At 44.4% G+C, this 22,750-nt stretch overlaps 1 protein-coding gene across 5 annotated transcripts in view; it reads right to left on the bottom strand.

Annotated features, from left to right (window-relative positions):
- Positions 1-240: 240 nt before the first annotated feature.
- Positions 241-22,750, bottom strand: part of LOC135098314 (uncharacterized) — a 136,378-nt gene continuing 113,868 nt past the window's right edge. Inside the window, exons 3-9 of one of the 5 annotated variants that reach the window (XM_064000612.1) lie at positions 16,628-16,795; positions 16,234-16,324; positions 15,741-15,867; positions 14,879-15,117; positions 10,180-10,277; positions 3,984-4,138; positions 241-1,066 (exon numbers count right to left, since the gene is read on the bottom strand). In XM_064000612.1, the coding sequence (XP_063856682.1) occupies positions 722-1,066; positions 3,984-4,138; positions 10,180-10,277; positions 14,879-15,018 (738 nt within the window). In that variant the 5' untranslated portion in view covers positions 15,019-15,117; positions 15,741-15,867; positions 16,234-16,324; positions 16,628-16,795 and the 3' untranslated portion in view covers positions 241-721. Of the gene's footprint in view, positions 1,067-3,983; positions 4,139-10,179; positions 10,278-11,016; positions 11,224-14,878; positions 15,118-15,740; positions 15,868-16,233; positions 16,325-16,627; positions 16,796-17,247; positions 17,302-22,379; positions 22,502-22,750 lie in introns of those variants that run through there. The other 4 variants (XM_064000613.1, XM_064000614.1, XM_064000611.1 and 1 more) reach the window with 4 other exon arrangements.

The following is a 22,750-nucleotide window of genomic DNA, read 5'->3' as shown; positions in this document are numbered from 1 at the left end:
GCATGGGGATGTAACTTGATAATTATGCAGACATACAGCATAAAAATTTCAGACTAAAGTGAGGGTTGCAACTTTTTTAAGGTTCTGGATTACTGGAGGCTTTGCCAACAATTACTTTGTTGGATGCCATTCCTGTGCACGTTATGAACCATCACGTCTTATCTTGGAGGTGAAGGTTTAGTATATAATCGTGAATTGGAAAAATACTTTTCTTGGAGGTTTTTAGTATATAATCGTAAATTGGAAAAATACTTTACTTTTAAAAAAATCTTACAGTAAGTCCACATAAAAGTTAGCATACATTTATATGAAAATGTTACAAACATTTATATGAAAATGAGAGAAAAGATACTCAGTGATGTTATATATAGTGCATGACTTGTAGTGGGGATAACACTTGTATTGTCACTCTGGAAAGTCACACACTAACACCAAAAGCAATCAAGGAAATGCCAACATATATTCCATTTTTCTTTCTTTTTAGTAGATGGTTGCTTTGTGATGAAGGAACTTGCTCAAAAATATTTCCTAAAAATCTAAATGTTCACAAGTGAATGGTGAGTACATTGTGAGAGAAAGATATGAACAGACAGGCAGGCAGGCATTTAAATGTAAATTAAATGTCAGTAACCTTTGGTAATGGTCAAAGAATTAATGGCGTGGAAGCTTGTGTGAAGTCCCTGATGAAAGATAAATATACCAGCCACTGGATTCACAAAACTCAACAGGATGACACCCCCCCCCACCCATTGTAGTATTTGCTGGACTGGTAATTCCTTCTTCCATACTCATCACTCTCCTTCTCAGACCTGTACTTCCTCTTCTCGCTATCCCTTCTGCTGTCATCATGATCTCTGTGGTCACTGACAAACCTCCCTTGCCTGTGGTCAGAATATTCCCTCCTGTGATCCCTGTAATTCCCACGATCCCTATAATTCCCATGACCTCTGTACTCCCCTTGATCCCTGCAGCCTCCTTGATGCCTAAAGTTGCCTCTGCACTGTCTGTTGCGGTCAAATCTGTCAGCAGGGAGTATTGGCGGCTTAGGCAGGCTCTTCTTGCAGTGCTGGAACATATCAAATACTGGTCATTTCATAGACAAGGAGACAAGGAGCTGCTATGGAGTAGAGAGGAGGGATTCAGGGGATTCTGAACTTTGTTGGGATCTATGTACAGTAGAAACCTCAGTTCACAAACCAAAACAAGTTTTCCCATTTAAATTAATTAAAATACAATTAATCTATTCCAACCTCAGAAACTGCATTATTTTTTTTTTTTTTTTTTTTTTCTTTGACAAGAATGAAGTTACAGTAACCACAGAAAGGTGTAAGTTTCTTGGACATCAGGCTATATCATGTCACTGATATGAAGGTCAGGTGCCTTCCCAGCTGTTTGACCTGGGAGCCCTTACCTTACTCCATCTCTAAATCACATGCCTTCATAAATTAATTAAGTCTGCCACTTCCTATTTCAACTTTCAGAATGGTTGGAAAGAGTTATTTGAGAGGAAAAGACAAAATCTTGCCTTTCACCAGGCATGGGTTGGCTGGAAGGAAATATTTGAGCATAAAAGTCTATGTAAAATGGGGATTGTTGCACTACTCATGACAGCACATGCTTTCCAAATTCCACCTTGTGTCTGTGATCCAGGAATTCTTGACAACCTCACGTCTTATAAACCTGTCTAACAGATGCACTCTTTCTTTGGACATCCAGACAATGGGACATGAGGTGAAATGTAATTGGACAACAGAGAACATACTGTTATGCAGAAAAATCCCTCCTTTACAGTCTTGCTCCAATATTTCCTTCCAGCCAGTGCATGTTTGGTGCAAGGCGAGATGGTGTCTTTTCTCTCCAATCATTATCATCTTTATAACCATCCTGAAAGTAAAGTAAAAAGAGGCAGGCTAAATAAGAAGGCATGCAATTTACTAGAGGTGGAATGGGGTAAAGGAGATCCAGGTCTAGCTCCTCTCCAACAGCTGGGAAGGCACCTGACTTGGGTGACTTGCCAGTGTGTGATAATCACAATGTTCACGGCAGGCATGCCAAAACACAAGTGTGTGTGTGCTTGCCAGCTGAGGGGGTCTGCAGGGTGTTTGTGCATTCACACACAGAAACACTGTTCAAGAACCATGGCAAAAATTCTTAAAAAATATTCATGAAGTGATTTGTTCATAAATAGGAATGTTCACGAACCGAGGTTTCACTGTGTGTAGTTTAAGGTGTAGTTGTGTGGTGCACTTCAAAGAAATTAAATTGGAGGAAGAATGTTAGGGCTATGATTTCAGTGACAGTTAGTGACTGGAAAAATTTATATTTAAGAAGGATAATGATGAGCATACTTGAGTGATGCAAGCAGATGAAGAATTGTCACCACCAGTGTCAGGGAAGCAGTAAAAATATTGCCTGTGAATGATGAGAGGAAAAGGTAGAGTGATGTCTGACCAACACCTAATGGAGGGAGGGAATTTTTGCGAGTAGATTTAAGATGAATGAGAGCAGGAAAAGCTGACAGAAGTGCTGAACAAGTAAGGTGAAAGGTGATAGAGTAATAGGAGAAGAGAATCACAGAGAGGTGGAAGGATAGAGTAAAAGAAGTCCAGCCAGCACATCTTGACATGATTGGTGAGTTGCATGTGGCCAACTAGCATGTTAGTTATTTTTACCACTGTATTCACCACAGAGAAGCTGCATGCCAAAAATACCTACTAAATGGCAATACTCAAGTTCTCCCCACTTGCTTTGATTGACAATATGGGTCAGTTTTAATTACTTTTCTTGAGAAATATGTGCCTTTTTATGAAGTATCACTTACCTCATCCCATCTGCAGCATTTTGTGATGCATGCATATACAAGTGCACAAATTTCTCATGATGTCAAAGACTTACACAGTGAGTGACTGTATGGTACAAATCAGGACTGCATACAAGAAAATGTGCCACCAAACTGGAGTAAACTGAGTTACAGTACATCACCTGGCTTCTAGGTTTGAGGCTTCTGGAGAGCATGATATGCTCTGCCACTCACACTGACATCCAGAAGAATCGTGGGGTTCTGTTCCTTCAGCTGTCTTGCTCCAATAATGATGGGATTTTCCTCTAACTGCCACTATGTGTCAGCCAAAGTCCCACCACTTAACCTTAGGACGACATACTCCACACAGTGTTTGTGGTAGGAAATATCACACTTTCCAGAATCCTCAAACTTCTGTTCTAATGTGATCTCTGGGAGAGTGGGGGTGCTTACAGATGGAAAGAATCAACAAAATTGTGTGTGTGTGTGTGTGTGTGTGCATGCTTTATCTTGGCCATTTTCTTTTGTTGAGACTGCCTGTGAACTGTGCAAATTTTCTCTGCCTGGAGGAAAGATAAAATAAACTACACATCAAACAGTGTGAACTGATTTGCATGGGTAATATACAATAGCAGCAAACACCCATATTGATCTGGTGGTGGATTACAACCAGTTTTCTGTTTAAAAACTCTTACAGTTCACTTGCTGCTGCTCCCACTGGCCACTGATTGTGTCTAGGTTATGCAGTCATGCCTGCTGACTCACCAGTGGAGACGTGATGCAAGTTAGTGACTTGATATGAATCAACAGTCGTATGAATGAGTTGTGTAAATAATTGGTCTATTTCTTTACATTATTTTTTTTCTAAAAGTTAATACTTTGATATCATACATTATGTTTTCATACCAATATTTTCAAAAGATAGGGGAAGGAGGCAGAGAGCATGCAGAGAGCACAACTTGCAGATCAGCTTGGCTTCAGCAACTATACTCCCTTGTGACTGAATATCCATCCCAGTGATGTGAAGTAATTTTCATTACTCTAGGCTGATATCTTAACAAAAGAGGCAGATGAAACAAAGCATCCACACTTGAGCATGCACACACATCAAGCTGATGTCTCAATAAAAAAGGAAAGCTGAAACAAAGCACCACACATGTGTAACAACAGACATACACACTACCTCTGTAAACTGGTTATCCTCCTCAGTATAGCGAGAGGCTGCTTCCTCCTCCAGCTCAGCCAGAAGCTCGGGGTCGAGAGGCACCATGTCCTCCCCGTCTTGTGCCATTGTGCTAAAACTGCTGGTGCTTGGGAAGGCCAATGAGGAATCTGAAACTGAGTGTTTTCATTTAATACAGATAGAGGGGAGTCTGGTGAAAGCTGGAAGTACAGTGGAATGTGAACCAGTTGGTATTAAAAAAAAGAATACTGCACTGGTGGCTGACTGAGAGAAGTGAGACATACAGCTGTTATGAGTTAGGTGTGAAAGACAAAGTACTAGGCACAAAGGGAGCAGAATGATGATATAGCTTTGAATATTATACTGCTTCAGAAGATAAGCAGAAGTAGAATGAAACTGCATGAAAGAAGTATGAAGAGAAAAGGGAGAAATATAGAATTCTTTATACAAGTGGTACCAACAGCACTGTGTGGGGCTGCAGCATGTAATGTGAGAGCAGGTGAGAGAAGGAAATGAACTGTAATAGAGATGGTGTCTGCAAAACACATGTGGAAATAATACATCTGACCTGGATCAAGTGAGGAATGAGAAAAAGCAATGAAAAGCTGGAAGAGGCAACCAATGCTACAAATTGTATTGTGTAAAGCTGCTCACTGTAAAAGTAGATTGAATCTTGTTGCCTCTAGTGTTTAGCTTCAGCCTGCTTCAATAGGGAGACTGCCTGCCTCTGTGTTTAGACTGCACTGTTCAAAAAGACATAAGCACAAAACTGTTATTTGTTAATGATGATTTATTAATATAAATAAAAGATATATACATTTTAATATTTCCAGTCCATTACTTTACTGAATTCATTAAATTTTGTAAGACCAGCTAAGAACAGACCCCTACAAGCTTCTTACCAATATCTCTTCAACCCCCAAATATGGTGTCCAAATCTATTAAGAGAGAGAGAGAGAGAGAGAGAGAGAGAGAGAGAGAGAGAGAGAGAGAGAGAGAGAGAGAGAGAGAGAGAGAGAGAGAGAGAGAGAGAGAGAGAGAGAGAAATGGCGGATCACAGGCCCATCAAGAGGCGAGACCTTCCCGGGTATTGCCCTCAGAAGTGGTGTGCTGTCTGTGGGAAGGCTGCAGTCAAGAATGCACCTTATGTTAGATGCGAAGGCAGAAATGACTGCCCCAATGTCTGCCACTCATCCTGCCTCGGAGACCATGATGTCTACACATGTGAAGACACGCAGGAACTACGGAGGTTATGCAGCATTGAAGACGCTGTAGTTTACCTCCCTCTAGATCCTAATGAAAATGCTCCCACCACGCTTGCCGCCCCCAACGAAAGCGACGATGGTGGCGATGCAGACGCAGACGTAGACGTAGATGTGGACGAGCGGCAGCACTACAGGGAGATGGATAAGGAGGATCTCATCTCTTACACTCTACGCCTACAGAAGGATGTAACAAACAAAAATAAAATAATTCGGTCCCTCACGCTACAAAGGGACTGGATTCTTGAAAAACAGACACACGTGGCTGAACTCCATGAGCTCATGGAGGTCCTCACGGAGTGCAAAAAAGCAGACGCGAGTGTCTCCAGCAGCTCTATTGCGACTACTGCTACTCCCTCCTCTATCCTGAGAACCTGGGAAAAGGCGTGTGCCTCCTCGGACCACTGGAGGCAGTGGTGGCAATCTGGAAGGCCTAAGCCTCTCATAAGAGTAGCGGACGCCCTCACCACAGCGGCCGCACCCCCCACCACCGCCACCACCACCACAGCCTCAGGTAGCACCAACACCACCATTACCACCAATAACAATAGCAGCAGCAACAGTAACAAAAACACCATCAACAACAACAGTAACAGTAACGACAACAACAGCAACAACAGCAGTAATAGTAGTAGCAGCAGCAGCACCAACAGCAGGAGAAACAGCAGCAGTACTACCAGCAGCAACAGCAGTAGCAGCAGCAGCAGCAGCAGCAGCAGCAGCAGCAGTAGTAACAACAACAGCAACAATAATAGCGCTGGGAGCAACAACAACAACAACAAAAACAACAATGGAAGCAGGAAGAAGACCCAGCGACAGCGACGCGGCCAGCGGCGGGCACGAAGTCACCCCAACACACCTGACCGGCGACCTGTCCTTCCTCCTCGCATGACTCAGCCACAGGCATCTGCGTACCCAGTGAGGCACAGGGGAGAGCAAAGGGTCCGATGCGACTACTGCTTCCGCCCCGGCCACACAGCTGAGATGTGCTACAGCCGCGCTGCTGACGAACGCCAGGAACAAAGGCAGGAGAGTATGTTCATGAGGGTTCTGACGGAGGGTTTAGCGCGGCAACAACTTCCTCACCCCCAGCAGCCCTTTCAGGCCCCCCTCCAGCCTCCCTGGCAGCCACAGCCCGGTCACTACTCCAGCTGGAATCTCTCCTCGTGGCAGGGCTGACACTAATGCGTCTCGCCTCACCACCACACCTCATTCCCAAGCCAACGCGAGGAGGCAAGGGAACAGACGCCCCAGCTGTCACCTGACCGTGGTCTCCGCCAACGTGAGAGGACTCCGCACCAATGTAGGTGACCTTAGCCACAATTTCGTGCTGAGACATAGTGCTGACATTGTCGCAGTAACAGAAACGTGGCTGAGTGACGAGGTGGAGCCGACGTTCGGCAAAATATCAGGCTACTCCCTGTGGGTGAGGAAGGACCGAAAAAATAGAGCAGGCGGAGGTGTCGCTGCCTGTTTTAAGGACGGCCTCCAAACACAGGAACTTGAGGTAGCCGTGCCACACCTGATGGAGGCACTGTTCTTCAGGGTGGTACTTGCAGATAACAGTGGGCTTCTCCTCTGTGTCATGTACCGCCCCCCGAGACAAGGACAAGCCCCGCTAGACTTCCTGACGGAGGAACTCGACACCCTGCTCCAGCGTCACAAGTGTTCCCATGTGATGATAGTGGGGGACCTGAACTTCCACATGGAGCAGGATGCCTTCAGTAATCTCCTGACTGTTCAGGCCCTAACCAACCATGTCACCTTCCCTACACACGAGCGGGGAGGGCTGCTGGATCCTGTGGTGACAGACCTACCCGAAGCCAGCATCAGCTGCCAGCAGCTAGGACCAGTGGGCAGCTCAGACCACTTTGCTGTGCTGTCTCAGGTCGAGCTGCAAACGGCGAGGGAAGACGCTATCCCGCGTACCGTCTGGCTTTGGAACAGGGCGGACTGGCCATCCATGAAGCAGGACATGGAGAACATGGACTGGGAGTCCCTCCTAATGGGAGATGCTGAGACCAAGGCACGCACCCTCACCACCAGGCTCCTTGCCCTCCAACAGCAGCATGTGCCCTGCCGAGTATATCTCTCCAGGCCTGGTGATCCCGCCTGGTTTGGTTTTCGCTGCAGAGCATCTGCCGAGGCCAAGCATGCTGCCTGGGTGAGGTACAAGCGACACCCGTCACGCAGGAACAAGACGCTGCACCGGGAGGCGTGTAAGAGGATGACGTCTATCTGCAGATGGGCGAGGAATCAGCTAAGGGAGGACAGAAGGCGAAAGCTCAGTGGCCCAGGTGTTGGCAACAAGACCTGGTGGAATCTGGTGAAGGAGCAGCAAGGAGCATGTCACCGCGAGACTCTTCCTCCACTCACCAGACCTGACGGATCCACCGCCACGAGCAGTGCAGACAAGGCCACACTCCTCGCCGAGCTTTTCGCCAACAAGATGAAGGTTGACGAATCGGCACGACCTGTACCACAGCTGGCCCCGGAAACTGACTGCACTGTCACCACTGTCTTGGTGACGGCAGAGCAGGTTGAGCGGCTACTTGGTGCGGTGGATGTGGGTAAAGCCACAGGCCCGGATGACGTCAGCCCACGGCTCCTCAAGCACTGCGCTAGAGAGCTGTCAGCTCCTCTCACCACCGTCTTCACATCTTGCCTGAGGGAGAAGAAGTGGCCCTCAGTATGGAAGGAAGCGCGTGTGGTACCGGTCCATAAAAAAAACTCAAGGTCTGAGCCCAACAACTACAGACCCATCTCCCTGCTCTCAGTGATGGGCAAGTTGCTGGAGAAAATAGTGGCTGCTGCCATCTACCAACACCTGAGCGAGAACCACCTCCTCTCAGACAGGCAGTTTGGCTTCAGGCCTGGCAGATCCACCGCAGACCTCCTCCTCATCATCTCCAAGGACTGGCAAGACGCCCTGGAAGAAGGCCTGGACACCCTTGTGGTGGCCCTGGACATTGCTGGGGCTTTTGACAGGGTCTGGCACGCGGGGCTCATTGAAAAGCTTCGCGCCAAGGGTGTCCAAGGTGACCTGCTAATGCTGCTCGAAGATTACCTCCAGGGTAGGACCCTTCAGGTAGTAGTCAACGGGCAGTCATCAAGGCCTTCACCTGTCCGGGCCTCAGTTCCACAAGGCTCTGTCTTGGGCCCAGTCCTATGGAACATATACATCGACGACCTCCTCCGGCAGCTGTCATCTGTGGTAGCATACGCCGACGACTGCACACTCTCCCGCTCCTACTGCCGCCTCGACAGTCAGCGTGCCGTCACTGAGCTGAACAGGCAGCTCGGACTGGTGGAGCAGTGGGGAAAGATGTGGCAGGTAAACTTCGCTCCTGAGAAGACGCAGGCGATGGTCATCTCGCGGTCCCCAGGTGCCTCACACGCAGTCTCAGGACAGCTGCGTTTTGGAGGCAAGAGCCTGCCACTTCAGGATTATATCAAGATCCTGGGCGTGTCTGTGGACCGCGGCCTACGCTTCGATCACCACATCGGTGTCGTCGCCCGCCAGACCTCTCTCCGAGTCTCTGCCCTGCGCAGGATGGCGAACACCCTCGACCCACGGGGCATCCTCACGCTATACAGGGCACAGATACGCCCATGTATGGAGTACGGTGCCCTGTCCTGGATGTCGAGTGCCCCCACCCACATGCAGAGACTGGATGCTGTGCAGCGGCGAGCTCTGCGTCTGGTGGCCACCCATGAGGACCAACAGCACCAACCACCAGTAACGTCACTGGAGCATCACCGGGACGTGTCGGCGCTAGTGGTGTGCCACAAAACTCAGGTGCAGAGGGTCCCTCACCTTGACTCCCTGAGGTTGCTGCCACACACAGTGCAGAGGTGCACCAGAGCTGCGGCCAGTAGCGACGAGCTAGTGAAGGTGCCTCGATCTCGCTCTAGCCAACACCAGCGTACCTACACAGCCAGGACTTCGCGGCTGTGGAACATGTTCACGGCGGCCACGCCCCAAGTGCAGGACATGTCCACGCACCAGGTGAAGCTGGCAGCCCACAGCTGGCGTAGCACGCACCTGTCCCCACTGGTGCTTTAAATTTTTATTATTTTATTGTATTATTGTATTAGCATTATTATCTTTATGTTAAATATGTATAGTGTTATTCCTGTTAATAATACTATCATAGGCTTCTTAAATAATTCCATACTCAACGTGGAATTTTAAGCCTTTCTGTAAATATTTGTTTAAAAAAAAAAAAAAAAAAAAGAGAGAGAGAGAGAGAGAGAGAGAGAGAGAGAGAGAGAGAGAGAGAGAGAGAGAGAGAGAGAGAGAGAGAGAGAGAGAGAGAGAGAGTCTTGGAATTATAAAGTTGGCAGCAAAAACAATGACAAAATTTTCAAGTGTCAATCAACATCTGCATGCCATCCAATCACTGTATCACTTAGCCTTGATCTCGGGTGATTAAAAACGATCACAAGGAAAACAATAATAATTTAGTATTACCCCTTAAGAAAATTGCAGAAACAAACATATCACTCATGTAAACTCACTCATGTGCTTCTTCGATGGACCACATGCCCCTCCTTTTTTTATTTATTTTTTGTTTATTTGTTTTCATGATTTATCTAAAGAATAATAGCTAGATATTACTACTGTTTCTTTATTCATATATATATATTTTAAATCAGCTTAGGGCAAAGCTGACTGAAAAGGTGATTACAAATATTTTTAGTGCAAAATTTTAGGTGATGGCAAGATTTAAGGGTGCACCATTAAAACAAGGAAGGAGGCAGCAGGCACAGCTTCTACATCAACTATGCATACACCAACTGCATTTACTTGGACACACTGCAAACTGAACACAACTCCAACAAGATAGAAGCAAACATTCTGACCACTACAACATCATACTTCAAAGGTAAATATTAGCTAATAAATTCTGTTCCAACTTTTGCATACTTACATTTCTCAGTGACCAGTTTCTCTAGAATGAGTCCATAGAAACCCTCCAAGGAAGCTTTGAAGTGGGTTGTGTTGGCTTTGCTTTCTGGTTCAAATATCCTGGAAAAGAAAAAAAGCGGTCAGGTGGATCTGGTCTCTGGTTCAAGGAAAATCAGTTCATATCAACTAACTCTGGTTTCTGGTTCAAATATCATCTAATGGAAAATAAGCTATCAGCTAACTTTGGTATCTGGCTCAAATATCATGTAAAGGAAAAAAGTATCAGTCTTGCACCACTGAGAAACACTGACTGATAGAAGAAGTGTTCAGAAAACTTTACACCCACAATGACAACTGGAGCAAGGTTCTTCAAAGTAAGGGAGCCTCCCTGCACTATACACAATAACTGAGCATGTATAACCAATATAAGTACAGTTGGGTGGCCATTTTTGCTGTGATATCAAAGCACAGAGCACACCACTTCCTCGGTTTGGGTAACCCAAATCACCCGAGTCACCCGAGTCATGCAAAGAGAGCGTTCAGTTGAGAACTGGGTGACCCGGGTAACCCAAGTCACTTAACTTAACGCACCCCTGGTCTCTGACATGGAAGCTGTGGCCATTCCAAGGAAAATCAGCAAAATACCTCATCAGGTCCCCCAACTAGCAGAGACAAAATGCCAGAGGCATCTCTGCTTAGGAGGATCCTGAGGAGGGATTGGAGCAATAGGACAAGATGCAGATATGAGACTGTGATTGGAGGAGCCCAATGGAGAAGAGAGGATGACAACATAAGCAGAAGGATTAGAGGTCAGGAACAAACACATAACTAACAAAACACATGTTTGAGTGCAGCTCACCTCTCCCACTCCTGAGCAGCCTGACCTCCTGACAGTCACCAAGTCAAAAGCAAGGTCAGCAGGGTTCCTGAGGGTCTGGACCATGAGGTGGGGGTGTCCCAGGATGGTCACCAGCTGGGATGCCTCAGACAGTGGAATGGAGATGTTTACAAAGTTATCCCATGAGTTCTCTGAGTTTGGCACCACAGGAGCAACACAACACATAGTCTGTGAGGAACACCAGTTGTTAACACCACCCAGGAACACCACCACTCACCAGTCAAAAATCATGGTCAGTACTCATTATCCTAAGAGACATTCTATTTTACCAGTCAAATACATAAAGTCACCCATGACACACCTTCAATCACCAGTCACCGGTCACACTCCTCAGGCACCACTCATCAATCAAGATCCTCATCATTACTCACTATCCTAAATGACATCCTAAGTCACCAGTCTACTCTGAAATTCTTAGTCACCAGTCTCCAGTCAATAGTTAATAGTCTGACATTCTTAGTCACCATTTTGACATTCCCAGACGTCAGTCATCAGTCCAGTGATTATTACTATGACTGTTACTTGAGACCCTCTTATGAACAGAATGCATGCATCAAAATGTCTTCATGTGAAACGTCACTTAGTGCAGAAAGGCATTAAAAACATTTTCAATTTACAGGAAAGATTCACATGTAAGAGCAGGAATCAAAGATGAACATGAACACGCTTTACAAAATACTGGAATGGTAGCAATGTTCCCTCCCACAGTAGGTTGACCAGGTAATGAATGTGTTACACAGGCTGTGATATCATTCCATACATACAGGAAATTCTTTACAAAAGAGAGGACTTTACTTTGGAGAATGCTTCACTAAATATAATGAGCCCATTACTCTCACTTCAAAAGCCAGTGAGGCTTATTTCGTGAAAAGACAAAAGGCAAAAATTCTTTCATCTATTTAATTTACTTAAACTAAGATAGAAAATATATTCTGTCCTTTTTCAGTAACAATAAGAAACACTAGTCTTTAGTAATTCCTAGTGAAGGAGAGTCACTGCACTACTACTGGGACGACTCAACCACAAGAGGCGTCATGATTCCAGTTTTCATTTTCAATATTATGTTTCATTTTCAATGTTATCCTTGACTTGAATTATTGCTGACACATTTTTGTTTCCAGAAGGTTTAATACTCCGTTTTCCTGTTGATATGAAAAAAAAAAAAAAACTGTTTGGGGAAAGTTTAATTAATATGGTGATAGAAAATATCTTAAATATATTTGAGGAAGTGTCAAGAACATTATGAGAGCACCAGTCAGCAGCCACATTAGAAGGGAAAGAGGCTCAGGGTGTGACTTCCAGATCACCTCGGCCTGCACTGACTGTAAATATAGCAGGATTTATATCCTTACAAGACACTTAACCCTGTAAGACAACTATACTCTATTCAAGAAATTTATAAATACATTCCCTCCTACTAGGTGGTGGCATGTCAGGCTCTGGACTCATCTCTACTGGCTGATGACTTCCTGGACCATGGTGGAAGGTTTACCCTGAATTTGGTGACTTCCAGGCACTGTCTTCCAAAGCCTCCCACAGCCCAAACACCTCAATAATTCCCTTACATTAATTCTTACACCTCCATAATTTCTTCTTCTTGATATCTTTACCCTAGTCTCTATAGAGTCATTGTTCTTGCCAGCTCTCCTCCAAGCATAGTCATATATATTTTCCTTTGACAATTGTTTCTGTCTCAAGTCCTTCCTTACACAGTCTATCCATATAAGGTTTAGTTTTCCTCTTGCTCTCCTGCCTTGCACCTCTATCTCCATCACACTTCTCCTGACATATGACTCTTTCCTTCTCTTCACATGGCTAAAACACTGCAGCCTTTTTTCCTGTGTCCTTTGAAACATCTCCACTAGTTTTACATTTTCTTCATATCCAAGCTCCAAATTATTGACCCATGTATCTATCTGTCCATCTGTCCATATACCAGGTTGGCAATCCCACACAGGGTGGCCCAGACAAAGCACCATCCGCTCATACACACATCATTCACACTCTTAGTCCTATCAGCCCCTAATGGAGAGGCTATTCACCTAATATAGTATAAAATAACTATAACAATCTCAGTCCCACATAATCAGTTGGCTTGGTGCTTCAAACACAGAATATCAAACCAACAGGAATGAAGAAGTAAATGAGATGAAAAGATAATGATAAAAGATGTCTCTACTCTCTTCCTCCCTCAGGTCTTTACTTAGGGGATATAACAAGGATGACATGAGCAAAATCCTTAGGTTCAGTGATCAGGATAGGACAAGAAATAGTGGGTTCAAGCTTGATAAAGCTAGCTTTAAATGAGACACAAAGGAATAAGTTTTCAAATATAGTGGCTGATGAATAGAATAGACTCAGTAATCTGGTTGTTAGTGCTGAGTCATTAGGAAGCTTTAAAAGAAAACTAAATAAACTTGTGGATGGGGGTGATGGGTGGAAATAGGCAGGCATGTTTCATACAGGGATTGTCATGTTAAGGACTGATGGCTGCCTGCAGCTTCCCCTATTTTCTTATGGCTGTTAATGTCCTGTCAATATGGAGCTTTTAAAAGAAGACCAAATAAATTTAGGTATGAGGATGATAGATAGAAATCTGAAGGCATTTCTAACAGGAAATGCCAATTGAGGGTTGATAGATTCTTGCAGCTTCCCTTGTATTCTTATGTTCCCATATACTCATCCTCCATCCTCTTAAGGTTGTGAAGGAGTTCCTGCAGCAAGACTCAGCATTGGGGGAGTCCATCTTATTCACCATAAGGAGTGCTGGCTTACTCAGCAGGTCAGGTGAATACAGCTCCAACTCCTGTGTGTACAGGTGTGGAGGAGTAACTACAAAGGAATATAAATGAAGGTAAAAGAGCAGCAGATTTCTTGACCCTTATGAGACTTTGTGGTAAGATGCAAAGGAACAGGAAAAAAAGAGCAGTGGATTTCATGGGCCTCATGACAATGCTTGTGATAAGGTACAAATTAACTCAAAAGAGGATAAAGAGTAGCAGATCTGTTGGCCTTTTTTTTTTTTTTTTGTGGGGGGGGGTTTGTCATAAACTACACTAATTAAAGTAAAGATGAAGACTGTGTGTGTGTGTGTGTGTGTGTGTGTGTGTGTGTGTGTGTGTGTGTGTGTGTGTGTGTGTGTGTGTGTGTGTGTGTGTTAGAGTGAAGGGTAAGTGCATGACAGGCTGTCCCTGTGATGTCATGCCTTGGGGCATCATGCAAACTCTGAGACACTGGTCTGGAGACAGGATGAGGCAGGATGAATCAACCAGGAGAAGGTTTACAGGAGATCACGCCTTTGTCAGGACTCACAGAAACATGAGTCTGACATGTTACCACTCAGGTCGAGGTGGTCATCACGACCTGAGTGGATTTTGGTCGACCGACTGCCCTGTCACTGCCACAAAGACTCAGCTTCCAACATGACTCAAACTTGGAATCACAAATTCATGTCCATGTGTTTACCAGCAGGGTGTGTCTGACATCCCCAAGGAAGCCACAAGCCAGACACTCATTGTAGGCTAGATGTCAACACTGTACAGAGTTTCCCCAAGTCATGATAGAGTTCTGTTCCAACACCATGTCATAAATTGACAAAAACAGAATCAAAACTAAAACATTTTGTCCACATACAACCATAAATGCACAGAATCAGTATTAAGAGCACTAGCAAATAACTCTCCTATTAGTTAGAATGAGAGTAAAGCTGCCAATCAACACAACACAGCAGCAAGTCAAAACTGTAAACACACAGACATCACATTCACCCAAAGTTCCTCAGCCCTACACACCCCTGCAGGGCACTGGGCACCCACACTCTCACCTTGTTGACCAGCATGACATTCTCGGTGGGTGAACGGTATGGCTGTTTGGGTGACAGCCGGAAGCCGTTGACGTCCACCACAAAGAGGAGGAAGTGTGTCTACTCCATGTGGCGCAGGAAGCGGTGCCCCATCCCCACATTGGCCCAGGCGCCCTCGATGAGTCTTGGCAGGTCAGCAATGGTCAGCCGCCACATGCCACTGTACTCCACCACACCCAGGGTCGGCTGCAGTGTCGTGACTGGTGGAGGGAACAAAGTAGTTAGAAATTTAAATGATGAGTTATTTCAAGAAAGCAGCATAAATATGTACTACTACTACTACTACTAATAATAATAAAAATAATAATACAGATTTCATTGAATTATTTTTTTAAATGCTTCTCCTCTAATTAATTCCTGTATTCAGTTTTATTACATGCCACTAGTCATGTTTATGAAGCAATCACTTGTACCTAAAAGAGTACTTTCTACATAACTTTCATGAGCCCAAGACAGATTAGCAAAGTAGAGGCATGAAAAATATTCATAGTTGTTGGGAATGGTTCTATGTTTCCTTGAGCAGGCTGTGACTCACAGGCAGGAGATGAAAATGATGAATTGTGTGCACTATGGCAATACTTCTAGCCTGAAGTGTGGTGACAGACAGACAAACATATTCATGGACAAAGAGAGGTGGAGAGAGAGAGAGAGAGAGAGAGAGAGAGAGAGAGAGAGAGAGAGAGAGACAGAGAGAGTACATATAGTGATAAGACATGAAACAGTATAAACTAAAGGCAATGAGCAGTGCAGTCAAAAAATCAAGCAGACATGAGACAGAGCAAAGTGGAGATGATGTGAACAAGGAGAGGTGCAGAACACTCACAGGGGTAGCTGGCCACCCTGGGTCTGGCCCTGGAGATGGCCCACAGCAGTGTGGACTTGCCAACGTTAGGGAAGCCCACCAGACCCACATCGGCCAACAGCTTCAGTTCCAGCTTCACAATGTGTCCCTGTGGATGCGGGAACATAGGAACATGAGAACACATCATCAAAAGGGGTAGTGCAAGAAGCCAGCAGGTTTGTACATAGTTTTTCTCACCTCCACAGCTGCTAACTTTGCACAGGTGCCTTATATGTCCATGCACATTGTACATTTCACAAGTATGAGAGGGGGTTTCCATTTCAAGACACTTGTCCTCCAATTATTGATGATCCTTTTTGACCTCTCTTTAGGGACTGGCATTCTAGTGAGCCTTTTTTTCTTTTTTAACCTTTTCTTGCTGTTGGCCAGTGACCCACTTACATAAAAACAAATCAATCAATAAATAAATAAGCCAAGGAAGTGCCAGTGTTCCTGATGCCCCACCAGTACCCACCTGTCCCTTCTGCCCATTGTACTGGTTGCTGGGGTTGCCGCCCTGCCCACCTCAAGCCACCAACACCCTGTCACCTGCACAGTTTATCTCACTTGAAAAAAATAAAAATAAATAAATAAATAAATAAAGGAAGAAAAGATAAAAATCACATCTTAACTTAGGGAAATATTTCTACTGATTACAGCTTAACCATCCTACACACACACACACATATATACACTAACAACTGATTACTGAGTCCATTCCATTCATCCACCAGTCTATTTCAGAACCAATTCTTTCCTGTCAATAAAAAAAATTCTCCTAACAAGAGATCAAAGAGAAAATAAAGACAGGGTGAGAAAGGAAAAGGGTGAGAGTGCCATCAAGAAAAAGGTGAGAGTGGCATCCTCACCCAGCAATTTCTGGTGCTGCTCGAGCCAGACGGTGGTGCCTGTAGGGACAGGAATGGTCAGCTCAGCGCCAGCCTCCCCACAGATGCGATACTTGCGACTGTCCATGCCAGCTGCCCCAACCCACCGCTGGTCTGGCCGAGCCTTGCGCAGCTTCAGCAGACTGTGGCCTGTGAGGGAGAGACAGACAGAGAGAGCAGGGTAAGAGGGATATGGTCTGTGAGAAGGAGAGCAGGGTGAGAAGTGGTCTGTGAGAGGGAGAGCAGGGTGAGAAGTGGTCTGTGAGAGGGAGAGCAGGGTGAGAAGTGGTCTGTGAGAGGGAGAGCAGGGTGAGAAGTGGTCTATGAGAGGGTGAGTAGAATGAGAAGTGGTCTATGAGAGGGAGAGCAGGGTGAGAAGTGGTCTGTGAGAGGGAGAGCAGGATGAGAAGTGGTCTGTGTGAGGGAGAGCAGGGTGAGAAGTGATCTGTGAGAGAGAGAGCAGGGTGAGAAGGAAGTTTCCAAGCCTCATTCCCTGTCATAACAAACAGTGTTTAAATGTCATGCCTCACTTCCTGTCATAACAAACGTAGTCTCTCTATGTCACTTCCCATCACAACACACACAGTGTCTCCATGCCTCACCTTCCTTCCCCTCCACATACACGTCACCCCCTGCGCCACCCACTTCCCTGAGAAGACCTAATACAGTGGGACATGAGAGATACAAGAGGACATGGAAGGAAGATAAAAAAAAAGATAGTTATACAAGGAATATGAAAATGAACAGCTTTCCCATCCAGTCCATAGAATGGGATGGGAAAGTACAGAGAATACATCAATCTTTTTAAGGGTTAAACACCATGAGATGCAAAGACAGGACACCACAAGTATAGGTCCCCTCCCATACATTACAACTAGATAAATACAACTACATAAAAACACACACACACACACACACACACACACACAAGGTTTCAAGACACTTGTCCTTCAATTTTTGACTACCGCTTTGGACCTTTTTATGGGACTGGCATTTCAGTGGCCATTTTTTTTTTATTGGATTTTTGTTGCCCTTGGCCAGTGTCCCTCCTACATAAAACACACACACACACACACACACACACACACACACACACACACAAAAGGGGATCTATTCATGGCATACACTGGAACTCCCTGTCTATTTCTGTATTTCCTCCTTCCTATGAATTGAACTCTTTCAAGACAAAAGTTTTAAAACATTTATCCCCTCATTCTGACCTTTCTTTTGAGACTGGCACCTTAGTAGTCTTTTTTTCACTATTTATTCTCCTTGGCCAGTGTCTCTCTTACATAAAATAAATAAATAAATAAAATAAAATACATTAATGCAAGGAATGGAAATACTGGACTGGGCAGATACTATGCACTGTGATAGTGTACACTGTGACTGGCTCATGACAGCTGCTGGCCTGCCTGTTTCACATGGCCAGGGGAGTGAAGCAAGGCAGCTGGTGAGACTGTTCAGGGGTGCAGGGAGACAAAACTTCATGGTTAGGTTTGGAAGTTGAAATATACGGTCAGACTTCATTTAAAATTAAAATTTACTCATGAAAATGGCATCAAACTATCATATTGTGTTCTGCAACTGGCCAGGCTCAGTTTTACAAGAGCAAGGGTTGATGCCACATACCTTGCTGTCACCAGTCAATAACACTTCATACACAGTCATGCTGTTCCGAGGGGAATGATAGAGGGGAGTAGAAGAAAAAGACCAGGGGAGATATACATGGAAAGTTTGGTGAAGCTGACAAGTGCAAGGATGACAGCAGTGCAGATGATACAAGCTACACAATGCAGACAAGAGTAGAGGTCCATAGTTGCTAATGTACTGGAGGATAAGACACTGCAGTAAGGTAAGGTAAGGTAAGGCAGGCCATTGATGCATGGCAGTTAGAGTGACTTGTTATGGAGCGTCCACATGGGTGAACCTTCCAAGTTAACCCAAGTGGTTATAGTGTGGTGTTCAACTGTACTACTTTTGTGTCATGAGACAGGCATCATGTGTGGCTGTGATATTTAAGGAGTCAGACACCTACCATTGACTGACAAGTAAAAGAATGGTGACAGCAGCCATTCCAGTTTATCAGAACCTTTTTCTCCATTGAAATTCATCCCAATAGCTTTCAAAGAAAACATTACTAATTCCTTGGATCCCACACATTACTTTTAACTTATGTTTAGCCTTTCTCCAGTAAAATACAGATAAACTGATTTTTTAAAGAATCCAGCATTTATTTTTCCTGTGCACATACATTAGCTGCCCATCATAACATTCCACTGTGCTGCCAGGCTGCCTCACTCACCTGGCATGGCAGCACTGTAGCAGAGACACATCACTGGCAACTCATACCACCATGATGCAGGACCCAGCCAGGAGGGACACACATTCTCCATGACTGCCAAAAATTTCTTCTTCCCCTTCCCAGCAACACAAAATTTCATCTTCCCCTTCCCAGCAACACAAGATCTCTTCTTCCCCTTCCAAGCAACACAAAATCTCTTCCTCTTGCCAGCAACACAAAATCTCTTCCTCCTCCTGTACAGCAATACAAAACGGTTTACAGTCACTCCGGCCCCTAGTTACACCGGCCCTCAGTCACTGCGGCCCCCAACCCTAGTCACTCCGGCCTACCACCCTAGTCACTCCGGCCTACCACCCTAGTCACTCCGGCCCACTAATTATACTAAGTTATCTAGAAAGAATATATAGTAACAGGCTCTCTCTTTTATTAAATAATTACGCAGTATAGTCATACACATACACAATAACTATGTAATACTATGTAACCTTGAAAGAATATATAATAACAAAAATAACCAAACAATGCTCACCACACCCTGACCACAACATGGGAGCGCTGACTGGCTTTATCAGGCAGTCTACTGATACTAAAATATTTCTGTATACAAAAGTATGTGTCTAAAAGTAAAAAACAATTCAGGCAGTCTACTGATACTAAAATATTTATGTATACAAAAGTATGCGTCTGAGTAAAAAAAAACAAGATTATATTACAAACTAAACACTGGGTCCGCTTAGCCTGGAACATGCTTTTAATAATTGGTCAGTGGTGAGGTCATGTTGTTCATACTTGTTCCATAGTGAAAATATTCGTCCCTGTAGAGATCGGTATTTTCGTCTCTGACAACGAGCAAGTTTTCCGTCCTTGACCAGACGCACTTGGACCTGTACATTTTTGGCTTCTTTGAAAAGTAAGGGAACCAGCACATAAAAAGGAATATGGGAAGAGCCTGCACTACCATTCAAACGTCTATGATAACCTTCTACATCATTATTCGTGCGAATGCTCTGGCCAAACACTGTCCATTCACTTGGTGACCAAAACCCACTTATCCATGTTTCTCTCATGTACGTTGTTAAATCTTTAATTGGGCCAGCAGGAAGGCGTGATTCAAGGTGATCAAATGTTGATGTAATATGTTCATGTGGGAGAAAGGGAAGAGCCATTAACTGTTTTAGGTAATCTTGAGTGGGACGATGATTCAAGTATGGAACCGCCAATCCTAACGCCTGAATCTTCCTCCAGACTGCCTGATTCCAATGAAATGCACAGCCTTGCAACTTTGCAACTGGAAATAATTTCCTGACTACTGACCACAAAGCCATTTCGAAGTCCATCACGATCTTTTCCACTTTACACTCCTGAATTATTGCTAAAATAGAATTCAATACCTTTCTGTAGTCTCTCTTTCTTTTCCCTGACATAAGGATGAAAGCTAAGGGGACTTGTTTTACATTACCTTCGCTTCCCTTAACGAAGGCATGGACTCCAAATAGCTGTTGAAACGGGGCTCGTACTACACGAAATGTGGCATCTAAATACCATGTCCTTGCCTTCTTCAACAAGGCAAGTTGGTCTGCAGTGGCAAATACTAAGTGTCTTGCATCATCTAGAATAATATCTTTCTGGAGGAATTCATTCGGAATGTGATCAACTACCAATTCAAAATCCAATGAATTAGGTTCAACAGGTCTATCTTTCTGTCTTATACGGTTAACATTACGAGATAAATAGACTGGATTTACAAAAGCATTATCACTTCCTTCTGTCTGCCTCATGGCACGGTCAAGAAAAGTCGTTTTGTGTTCGAAACAAGAAAAGTCGTTTTGTGTTTCGAAAACCTCGGTACCTCAACTCCGAGGAAGGAGACAGCGTTAACGACTATTATCTATTACGCAAACTCATATAGCTAGTATGTTTTGTAGTAGCAGTATGGTAGTAGTAGTAGTAGTAGTAGTAGTAAGTTTCTACCTCCACTATCATAATCGTTATTATCATTATTAATATTATTATGGAGGAAATGAGAGAGAGAGAGAGAGAGAGAGAGAGAGAGAGAGAGAGAGAGAGAGAGAGAGAATGTCAGGTTGTTGTGACTTGACCCACCTTTTACCAGACCTTTCTTTTTCTTATTGGCCCATATTCATATTGTGCGTAGGAGTTGAAGAGTATTTATACTTCGTAAATAATCCGAAAAGTGATAATTAAGGCAACACCCTTCTGTCCACCAAGGGTTCAGTTAAATTATACACAAATGCTACTTTTCAAATAAAGAATTGCTGCAAAATGAAGTGGATGAGAGAGAGAGAGAGAGAGAGAGACTATAGGACATACGTGATAAGAGTAGGTGTTTTATTTATTGTTTATTGCATATATATGGCTTCATTCCGCCAGAGAATGGCGCTCTAGCCTCCATAGACATTACAAATGTACAATAAAAGTTGTTAAAAAGTAAACTACAACTAGGTAAATACACACACACACACACACACTCAAACAACCCAACAATATAATTATATTGCTAACTTTACACACGTGCATGCCGCCAGGGAGGCCGGAGTGACCTGGGTCGAACGCGGGGGAGGCCGGAGTGACCGGGGCCGGAAAAACTAGGGGCCGGAGTGACCGGGGCCGGAAAAACTAGGGGCCGGAGTGACTTGCTACCATACAAAACCTCCTCCTCCTCCTCCTGTAATACCACCTTAGTTAATAAGTTCCTAATTTTAAGCTTATATTTATTACATATTATTTTTTGTATCCAGTACAATATAAATTTTGTCCTTACTGGATTATTAATAAACCATTTATGATTATTATTTGCTAATGCATCAGTGTAGCATCAAAACATTACTACACCCTGCCTGCTCATGTTTGTTTGTTATCAACAAGGAACACAAGTCAGTCCTTTGCTCTGCCAAACATTACTTCCATGGACTGCCATACCTGCACATTTGACAGAGAGAGAGAGAGAGAGAGAGAGAGAGAGAGAGAGAGAGAGAGAGAGAGAGAGAGAGAGAGAGAGAGAGAGAGAGAGAGAGAGAGAGAGAGAGAGAATTAGGTTAGTTTAGAAAGCCAAATTCCAGTGATTTTTGCTTCTCCATACGAAAATTTACATTTCTTTTTCGTGGCTGTTAGACGGTTCATGTTTCTAATAATACTGTTGTGCCTACCCCTCACTCCGGGCGGGCGTGTTATCCACACGGGCACGGATCAAGAAACTTGAGCAGCGGGGCCTCAAATAAGTAGCACTCTGAACGCCGGGACAAAACACACACACACACACACACGAGGCCGGGGCACAAAGGAAAACACGGGCACTATTTCCTAGGTTTATCGACAAATCCTCCGCAAGTACACTGCTTTACAAGTTTACAGGGGCACCACAAGTCTCCCAGGGCACGACAGGCACTCAACAGGCAGGGAAACACTTACAAAGCAGGCAGGCACACGCTGGCCTCTCTGGCCACGCGTCTCCCCTCTCTGCCTGTTCCCGCTTCTCCCAGTGTTGCCAACTCCACAGTGCTGCCACCCGCACCCATACCCCTGGTGTAACAATACCGAAAAAAAGAGATTGAGACATGCGTCTCAATTCTGTTTTCATCTGACAGATACACTGGGTTCAGTTAAGTTGGGCTAGGCTAGATTAGGCTAGATTAGGCTTACAAAAAATTTCGTTCTTTAATTTAATTGGTCATTCATTTTATATATATCATTATTTTATTTATTTATTTTATGTAAGAGAGTCATTGATCAATGGCAACGAGAGGCAGAGAGTTAACTCTTGCAATTGAGAGGAGGACAGA

This window comes from Scylla paramamosain, unplaced genomic scaffold (assembly GCF_035594125.1).
Source record: "Scylla paramamosain isolate STU-SP2022 unplaced genomic scaffold, ASM3559412v1 Contig55, whole genome shotgun sequence".
Taxonomy (NCBI): Eukaryota; Metazoa; Arthropoda; class Malacostraca; order Decapoda; family Portunidae; genus Scylla; species Scylla paramamosain.
The sequence above is the reverse complement of the archived record's forward strand: the minus strand, read 5'-3'. Positions and strand labels throughout refer to the sequence as shown.